This window comes from Lipotes vexillifer, unplaced genomic scaffold, assembly GCF_000442215.2.
Source record: "Lipotes vexillifer unplaced genomic scaffold, Lipotes_vexillifer_v1.1 scaffold788, whole genome shotgun sequence".
Classification (NCBI taxonomy): Eukaryota; Metazoa; Chordata; class Mammalia; order Artiodactyla; family Lipotidae; genus Lipotes; species Lipotes vexillifer.
In genome coordinates this window covers 471166-480703 of record NW_006791862.1, presented here as the reverse complement: position 1 = coordinate 480703, position 9538 = coordinate 471166, and the positions used below count along the sequence as shown (strand labels likewise).

Here is a 9538-nt window from a genome sequence, read left to right as displayed (position 1 = left end):
ATGGTTGTTAGTATTTGCCTTATGTATTGAGGTGCTCCTATGTTGGGGGCATAAGTATTTACAATTGTTATATCTTCTTCTTGGATCGATCCCTTAATCATTATGTAGTGTCCTTCTTTGTCTCTTCTGATAGTCCTTATTTTAAAGTCTATTTTGTCTGATATGAGAATTGCTACTCCAGCTTTCTTTTGGTTTCCATTTGCATGGAATATCTTTTTCCATCCCCTTACTTTCAGTCTGTATGTGTCTCTAGGTCTGAAGTGGGTCTCTTGTAGACAGCATATATATGGGTCTTGTTTTTGTATCCATTCAGCCAATCTGTGTCTTTTGGTGGGAGCATTTAGTCCATTTACATTTAAGGTAATTATCGATATGTATGTTCCTATTCCCATTTTCTAAATTGTTTTGGGTTCGTTATTATAGGACTTTTCCTTCTCTTGTGTTTTTGTCTAGAGCAGTTCCTTTAGCATTTGTTGTAAAGCTGGTTTGGTGGTGCTGAACTCTCTCAGCTTTTGCTTGTCTGTAAAGGTTTTAATTTCTCCATCAAATCTGAATGAGATCCTTGCTGGGTAGAGTAATCTTGGTTGCAGGTTTTTCTCCTTCATCACTTTCAGTATGTCCTGCCACTCCCTTCTGGCTTGTAGAGTTTCTGCTGAGAGATCAGCTGTTAACCTTATGGGGATTCCCTTGTGTGTTATTTGTTGTTTTTCCCTTGCTGCTTTTAATATGCTTTCTTTGTATTTAGTTTTTGACAGTTTGATTAATATGTGTCTTGGCGTATTTCTCCTTGAATTTATCCTGTATGGGACTCTCTGTGCTTCCTGGACTTGATTAACGATTTCCTTTCCCATATTAGGGAAGTTTTCAACTATAATCTCTTCAAATATTTTCTCAGTCCCTTTCTTTTTCTCTTCTTCTTCTGGAACCCCTATAATTCGAATGTTGGTGCGTTTAATGTTGTCCCAGAGGTCTCTGAGACTGTCCTCAGTTCTTTTCATTCTTTTTTCTTTATTCTGCTCTGCAGTAGTTATTTCCACTATTTTATCTTCCAGGTCACTTATCCGTTCTTCTGCCTCATTTATTCTGCTATTGATCCCATCTAGAGTATTTTTCATTTCATTTATTGTGTTGTTCATCATTGTCTGTTTCATCTTTATTTCTTCTAGGTCCTTGTTAACTGCTTCTTGCATTTTGTCCATTCTATTTCCAAGATTTTGGATCATCTTTACTATCATTATTCTGAACTCTTTTTCAGGTAGACTGCCTATTTCCTCTTCATTTGTTAGGTCTGGTGGGTTTTTATCTTGCTCCTTCATCTGCTGTGTGTTTTTCTGTCTTCTCATTTTGCTTATCTTACTGTGATTGGGTTCACCTTTTTGCAGGCTGCAAGTTCGTAGCTCCCGTTGTTTTTGATGTCTGTCTCCAGTGGCTAAGGTTGGTTCAGTGGGTTGTGTAGGCTTCCTGGTGGAGGGGACTAGTGCCTGTGTTGTGGTGTATGAGGCTAGATCTTGTCTCTCTAGTGGGCAGGTCCACGTCTGGTGGTGTGTTTTGGGGTGTCTGTGGACTTATTATGATTTTAGGCAGCCTCTCTGCTAGTGGGTGGGGTTGTGTTCCTGTTTTGCTATATGGTTGGCATAGGTTGTCCAGCACTGTAGCTTGCTGGTCGTTGAGTGAAGCTGGGTGCTGGTGTTGAGATGGAGATCTCTGGGAGATTTTCGCCGTTTGACATTATGTGGGGCTGGGAGGTCTCTTCTTGACGAGTGTTCTGAAGTTGGCTCTCCCACCTCAGAGGCAGAGTCCTGACTCCTGGCTGGAGCAGCAAGAGCCTTTCATCCACTCGGAGGTAAGTGTTTTAACAAAGGTTCCAGCCACTCCTCAGCATTCTCCAGGCAAGAACCTCGCCTGCGCCTCAAGGCCGGGGGCTTGTAACACAGCCTTCTGCCTCTAGGGGTCTCCAGTGCCTCGAGGCTTCAGGAGGACGCTGACCTTGCTGTTACCCTGCAGGTCTCAAATCCCAAAGGGCCAAGGTTGCGGAAGAGGCACGTGCGGGGAGCCCCCGAGGACCCCATCACCCGCCGCAGCACTGCTCATCCATCTCCCTTGCTCCTGCCCCACGAGACATACTTCTGAAAAGTTCTGCTCTGCCTCACACACTGAATGAAAGATACTACATTGTCTTCTCCCTACTATTAATCAGTATGGGCAGATTCTTGCTAATCTTACCCTCATATCTTCAGCAGGGACATTACGATCAGACAGTAATGCCAGGCCAATGAGAGGGAAGCCTGGGCTCCAGAGTTACTCTCATGCCTTTGCTACTGACTTAGCCACAAGCCTCTGAAATTCACTTGGTAATCCCACAAAAAATGGATCTTTTTTTCACCCCATCAAATGAAAACAAAAAGTCTTCCCTCTAAGCACTATGAATGGACCCATTACTCTCTTTGACAAAAGGTTTAAACACAGCCTCCAAGGAACTAAGCAAAGCAGCCCTTGGTGTGGCACATTCACCAAGTCCTCGATTGTCGTCTCTGCTGACCTCACGCGCACTGGCTCTCAGTCAGCTGAGGGTGGGGCTCCTGTTTTCCCAGGCTGGCCTTCATAGGGCTTTATGACTTAGCCTCTGCCACTACATGCAGCCCTCCACACACTGGGAAAGGGAACCTGACCCTAAGCGTTCCAAAAGTCCTCCTCGTGACTCATCCCCAAGGCACTTAGGGACTGCGTACAAATAGGATCCAGACTGGGAATTCCCTGGTGATCTAGTAGTTAGGACTCGGCACTTTCACTGCTGTGGCCTGGGTTCAATCCCTGGTCTGGGAACTGAGATCCTGCAAGCAGTGCAGCGCAGCCAAGAGACAAAAACAAACAAACAAACAAACAAAATCAAATAGGGGGCTTCCCTGGTGGCGCAGTGGTTGGGAGTCTGCCTGCCGATGCAGGAGCCACGGGTTCGTGCCCCGTTCTGGGAAGATCCCACATGCCGCGGAGCGGCTGGGCCCGTGAGCCATGGCCGCTGAGCCTGCGCGTCCGGAGCCTGTGCTCTGCAACGGGAGAGGCCACAACAGCGAGAGGCCCGCGTATCGCAAAAAAAAAAAAAAATCAAATAGGATCCAGACATGGTCTGCTGATAATCCAGAATTCCTAAAGTTGGTCTGATATTATACCTTTATCATCACAGTGAGCTGCAGACATTCTGAACAAGGATTCCAGAGCAACATGATTATGTGCTCTTTCTCACAGACGCATGGCTGTAAGTCAAGTCTGACTTACTTAAATGAGTTTGGTGAGAAAGTGAAACAGCTGGTTTTTATTTTAATACTCAATGCAATATTTTACTGTATTTCTTAGCTGTGGTTTCTTCCTTTCCCTTACCTCAGCTAAGAGATAGTTTAAGAAAGCCTCAGTTTATAGAATTTATTATGAAATTAGATTTTTATTTATACATTGTAATTTTTCATAGAACTCAAAACTATGGATTACAATGCATATGACTTTTGACAATGAAACGAGACATCTACAATCTATTTTGTGTATCAAAAATATTCTACTTGTTTTTACCATTATAAATTGTCTTACTTGCGAAATTTTCTAAACATGTTAGGTAAAAAACTGTCAACTAATATATCAATACTTTCAATGTTAAGCTAATTGAGTATTACCTAACAATGAATTTTTGCAACAACTAATCTTTTTTTTAATTAATTAATTAATTAATTATTTTTTATTTTTGGCTGCATTGGGTCTTCATTGCGGTGCACAGGCTTCTCACCATGGTGGCTTCTCGTTGCAGAGCATGGGCTCTAGGCACGCAGGCTCAGTAGTTGTGGCTCGTGGGCTCTAGAGCGCAGGCTCGGTAGCTGTGGGGCACGGGCTTAGTTGCTCCACGGCATGTGGGATCTTTCCAGACCAGGGCTTGAACCCACGTTTCCTGCATTGGAAGGCGGATTCTTAACCACTGCGCCACCAGGGAAGTCCCCAACTAATCTTACAAATTCAAAATTACTACTCAAACCTGTGTTCTAAAAACTGCATTTTGGAAATGTTTTTATTATGATGGTGGCATGAAACAGCTGACCTTAAAATAGAGCTTCAGTGAAAAAGGGACTGGCATGAAGGATACGAAGGGTGTTGTTCTGATTCTTTTCATGCGTCTGAAACCATTCCATTTCATTTTGGTGAAATGTGCCTATTCCTAAGTAATTGTTTTCTTAATTCTCTGGTAACAACAACAACATATACAAATCATATCCTCCTGTCTTTCACTTTAAGTACTGTCCAAAAAGGTACAACATCTAGCCTTAAGCCCTGATTTGATATTCAAGCTGACCCTAGAAGAGATGGAACCAAGCATGGATGATGATAGTTTTCAAGGAAGCCCTAGAGATCCTCTAGGTGCCCTAAAGTTCCACAGAGCACACTTTGAAAATATGTTAGTCGGAGAGGAAAGACCACTGAGGCTGGCATTTGAATAAATGAGTATCACCCTCCACTGATTCACTGCATCACCTCCAGTTTATCCTGCCATCTGTGGCTCAGTCTAACCATGAAATAGGGGGAAAAACCCCCGCTCCTTCTCAAGACCACTAGGGAGGATGATTAAAAACATTCCATACTTAAAGCTCTTGGTCTAGGACTGATACCTACATTCATCCCCACCTTCCCAGGCTTTATCCACCAGAGAATGTCCTTTCTTTTAATCCAGAAACAGGAGATAAAACCTGTTGCAGAGTCTACACTCATTAGCTCTACTGCAAGAATATAATTTGGGTAACATGTACGGTGACTTTTCTTTATAGAGATTCACCAATGGAATGGAAATTGTTTATTTTGCTTTGAGGACTTGTTTCCCCAGCCACAAAGCAAGGTCCCTTTGAGGATTTTCTGACTCCCTAATCAGTTAACAATTTTGAATATCGTATTCTCTTACCAGTGGAGATCTTTGAAAACTAAAAGATAAGAGAGAAAGCGGAAGAGAAGGGCGAACTCCCACGTGGACCTTGGGAAGTGACCTTTATTCTTTTTTTCCCCTATAGGCATCCTCTGTATTTATTTATTTATTTATTCATTCATCTTTATTGGAGTATAAATGCTTTACAATGTTGTTAGTTTCTGCTGTACAACAAAGTGAATCAGCTACATGTATACATATATCCCCATATCCCCTCCCTCTTGAGCCTCCCTCCCACCCTCCCTATCCCACCCCTCCAGGTCGTCACAAAGCATTGAGCTGATCTTCCTGTGCTATGCAGCAGCTTCCCACTAGCCATCCATTTTACATTTGGTAGTGTATATATGACAATGCTACTCTCTCACTTCGTCCCAGCTTGTCCCGCCTCGTGTCCTCTGCAGTCCGTTCTCTGCAGATCACTTCACAGCAGGGCACAATACTCCCTGTCACCACTATAGACTGAGCTATAGACTCAACTTGATAAAACGCCATTTCTATGGGGAGCCGATTATTCCTCTGGGAAGTGACTAGTCAGCAAGGTTTTTAACTGCAAATTCTTTCTCACTAAGTTACCACACATTGTGTTTCTGATTATTAAAGTACATCCTCATTATCAAAATGTTTAGAAAATACTGGAAAGTAAAAAGAATAAAAGAAAAAAATGATAGCTAATCCTTCTTCCCAGAGATAACCACTACTAACACTTTGGTGCATCTCTTTACAGATTATAAATATATACATATATACATAAGAAAGATACATATGTTACACAAACACCACCATACTCTTCATACCATTTTAAACCTGTCTCCCTCTTTTGGCTAGTATATTACTACCATATTTCCAGTTAGCACAAGTATGAAGTTGTGTTTTTTTCAAGTCTTAGGCTGGAGAGGACTGAAAGTCATTCTACCTTTTTTAAGAGTCTGAGTCACCCCAGTACTTTTTGATAGGCCCAAAGATTAAAGGAGGTAGTTGCTTAGGGCAGAGAAAGCACATTCACAGACACCTGCAATTTAAACTTCTGATGGTATTGCAAAATGACATTCAGTAAACAGTTGTATTTGTGCATGTGTTAAAAGCATGACTTTATTCAAAGGAGGCACTTAAAATAACAATTTTATATTTCTCTTTTGCCATCTCTTCATTTTTTAAGATCTACCTGTGATTTCAACAATCAAAGTGACTGGGCTTCCCTGGTGGCACAGTGGTTAGGAATCCACCTGCCAATGCAGGGGACACGGGTTCGAGCCCTGGTCTGGGAAGACCCCACATGCCGTGGAGCAACTAAGCCCGCGAGCCACAACTACTGAGCCCATGTGCCTAGAGCCCGTGCTCCACAACAAGAGAAGCATCGCAGTGAGAAGCCCGCGCACCATAAGGAAGAGTAGCTCCTGCTCGCCGCAACTAGAGAAAGCCCGCGCGCAGCAACGAAGACCCAACACAGCCAAAAAGAAATAAATTAAATTTAAAAAAACAATCAAAGTGACCTAGGCCTCTCTGGGTCTCTGACAGGCCTGAGCAGGCTGCCAGCATCCCTCTTTCTCTGCACACCCAGGCTAGTGCAAGGGGTTACTAACCAGAGAGGGACCTAAGGTGGTTCTGGCCCTACACGTTTTTCTCCCCACCCCTCCCTCCCTCTTATTTTGGAGACTCTTTAAGCACAGTCCAGTAGATTCTGACCTAGAGCACTTTTCCTACATTATGTCCCAAACTAGCCATTTTCCAAGCAAGAGTTGCTATGTGTACTTAGGACTAGCAGTCAGGAGCCCTTCTCTGTTTTGCCCTGTTCAGGTTGATGGTCTTACGGGCCTTCCTCCCCTTACACTCTGAACCTCCCCTCCTGCCTCCACTCTTCCCCTGCATTCTCAGAAAGGATTTCTTTCCCAGAGTTCACACCTGACCCTCATGCTGCCTCAAGTTGCTCTTTTTATGTATACTTCCTAGTTCTTCTGCTTGAAGCCTGTCCCGTCTGTGTTAACTTTTATTTCTATACATTACTTTGTATTCAACAAAGCACCATGCTCATAGTAGACATTCAAAGAAATTACTGACGATGTCACACCACTAAATGGATAGCTGAGGGTAGCATATCTGACTTTCTAGAAGAAAATGAGGTAACCTTTACTTTTACATCAAAGTTGCTATTGGTTACCGGGTGCATGCAAACCAATGAGGGCCCAACCTGCAATTGTTGGTAACACTTGAATTCATCTCTCTAGACTTATTCTTTTCTCTTATGTTTCTTTGTCTCTTCATCTTTCTCTTCCTTCTCCTTATTCCAATGCTTTTTTTTCCCCAACGCTTTTCTTTTTCCTTTCCTTCTTTTTCTTTCCCTTTTTCACTGACCCGACTTGCCAGTGATCCAATACAAAAAATGTCTCTTAATTTGCACTCCTTGAATCCATGTCTATAGAACATAAATCTCAATCTCCAGAAGGCTTTTCACAGGCTGACCCTCCCTTACTTGATGCACCTCCGTCTGTAGTACAAAAACTTTCACCAGACTCTTACGAATTTGCGCCACCCAGTGGCTAAAGTTGCTAAAGTCATCCTCTGAAAAAAGCAGTGCATATAAATAATTAAATATAAACAAATGTGAAGCCTCTAATACTGCCCCAAAGGAAAAAAATAATTCATAGCAGCCAAATTTTGTCCTATTTTAAAGTCTATTTTCTAATACTTGAAATAGGGTGGCAAAGAACATGTTTAGGGGTATACTGTCATGGCCTCCACAGAATAAGATGATGCCCACAAGACTCGCCAAGGACTTATTTAGGTCACTTCTGCTCCCTAATGTACTGGAGAAGAATAAACAGCACAGGTTATAGGGTGAAGTCTTTATTGCTCTCTTGAGGAATCAAACATCCAACATGAGAGACACTACTTTGAAGACTTATAAACTATACATATGATAATATCAGCAGTTTATTTCTTCTACAATGAACTTTTTTGGACATGTCTATGTCTAGGACATATGCCAAGGAGTAGGAGGGTAGGAGGGTACACACACCATCAACTTTGCTAGACTGCATATAGTCCTCCAAATTGGTTGTAGCAAATACATTCTCACCAGCAGTAAAGAGAGTCCCTACAGTTCCACCTCCTCCCTAACTTGGAAATCTCAGACTTCACAATTTTTGCCAGTCTGATGGCTATGAAGCAGTGAGTCATTGTTGTTCCCATGTGCATTTTCCTGCTTAATGGTGAGGTTGAGCATCTTTCTATGTATCTATTTGCCTTCAGGTTTTCTCTTGCTTGCTTATAACCTCTCCCTTTTTTTCTATTGTGTTGTTAGCCTTTTTTATTGAGTTGTAGAAGTCCTGTATTCCTGGCGATATTCCTGAATACTAATCCTCTGTCTTTGAAACATTTACTATCAAAAGTATATTTCTAATATAAAACGTATTCCTCAAAGCTGATTTACACATAAACACCTGCCAGGCTCTGAGGCTCTGGGACTGCCGTCTGGCTCCAAGATTCTGTTTTCATTTTGACTTCTATGGCTAAAAAGCTACTGGACTTATGTTTCAAAGTCCCAGGAAACTGAACATATTCCTTAGAAGGACTTCAAGGACTCCCACCTTGAAGGACTCTGCTTTGTCAACACATACGTGACAAAATAAGGTAGCTGGGTTGTCAGCCTGTTCCAACCCTATTCAATTCTTTATGGCAGGAAGAGAAATGAGCAGCTCTCAAAAAACTGCTAGTATCTGTTATTGTCTTACTCTGAAATTAAACCAGCTAAGTAATGCACAGGTTTAATTTCAGAGTGATTTATTCAGATATTGCTTTCCTAAGCATTTATAATGACTCCATGGTGTTGAAAAGAAGTGCAACCTGTAGCAATATCTAAACTCCTGGGCCTATTTTCCAGCTCTCCAGAGTAAGCCATAAAGTACCTTTGCCTAACATATTTATTTGTCTAAGCACAGGGAAGATGAACTTTGGCAGAACAGACAGCCCATGTGCCAGAGCAGCATCACATTAGAGATTTCTGTCTGGCCTCCTCTCCTTTTTGCTGTGGTATCACTGTTTACCCTTTTAGCTCCCTCCTTCCCACCTAAAGGAAATCATCTGATTCCCATATCTATACTTTCCATGAAATCCTTTCACTCCAACATACTCGTTCTTCCTGGTGGATTAATTTTAAGCCTTTTATCTCTAACTGTAGATAATAATAAGAGCTAATACATAATGCACATCTACTATGTACAGTAAGAATAAAAGTTTTGTCTCCTGCTAAAGTAACTCTGGGAAACAGGTAGGCCAGGGAGCATCTCACAGGTCTGAACTACCACAGCCCCTGAATCTGTCTCCCCGCAGCGACTCTCCTACCTTGCTTCAATCTGCACACAGTTCTCCACCCTGCAGCCAGAATGAGTTTTCCCCAATGCAAATTAGATCTTCTTACTCTTCTGCTAAAAAAACATCAGTGACTTCCTACTGCTATCAGGACAAAACCCAAAATGCTTAATATGATTGCCAATGTTAATCAACTAAACCACAATAAAAAAAATGTTAAAAGACTGTCAAGGCCCTCGCTAGTCTAGCCTGCCCCCTCTCCAGTTTCATCTCTCCTCACTC

At 42.3% G+C, this 9538-nt stretch overlaps 2 protein-coding genes across 2 annotated transcripts in view; one reads left to right on the top strand and one right to left on the bottom strand.

Moving 5' to 3' along the window:
* Positions 1-2130, top strand: part of CUNH17orf78 (chromosome unknown C17orf78 homolog) — a 17254-nt gene extending 15124 nt beyond the window's left edge. The window contains 1 exon segment of the mRNA XM_007464909.1: positions 1949-2130. Coding sequence (XP_007464971.1) covers positions 1949-2130 — 182 coding nt within the window.
* Positions 1-9538, bottom strand: part of ACACA (acetyl-CoA carboxylase alpha) — a 284020-nt gene that overhangs the window by 262893 nt on the left and 11589 nt on the right. The window lies entirely within an intron of this gene.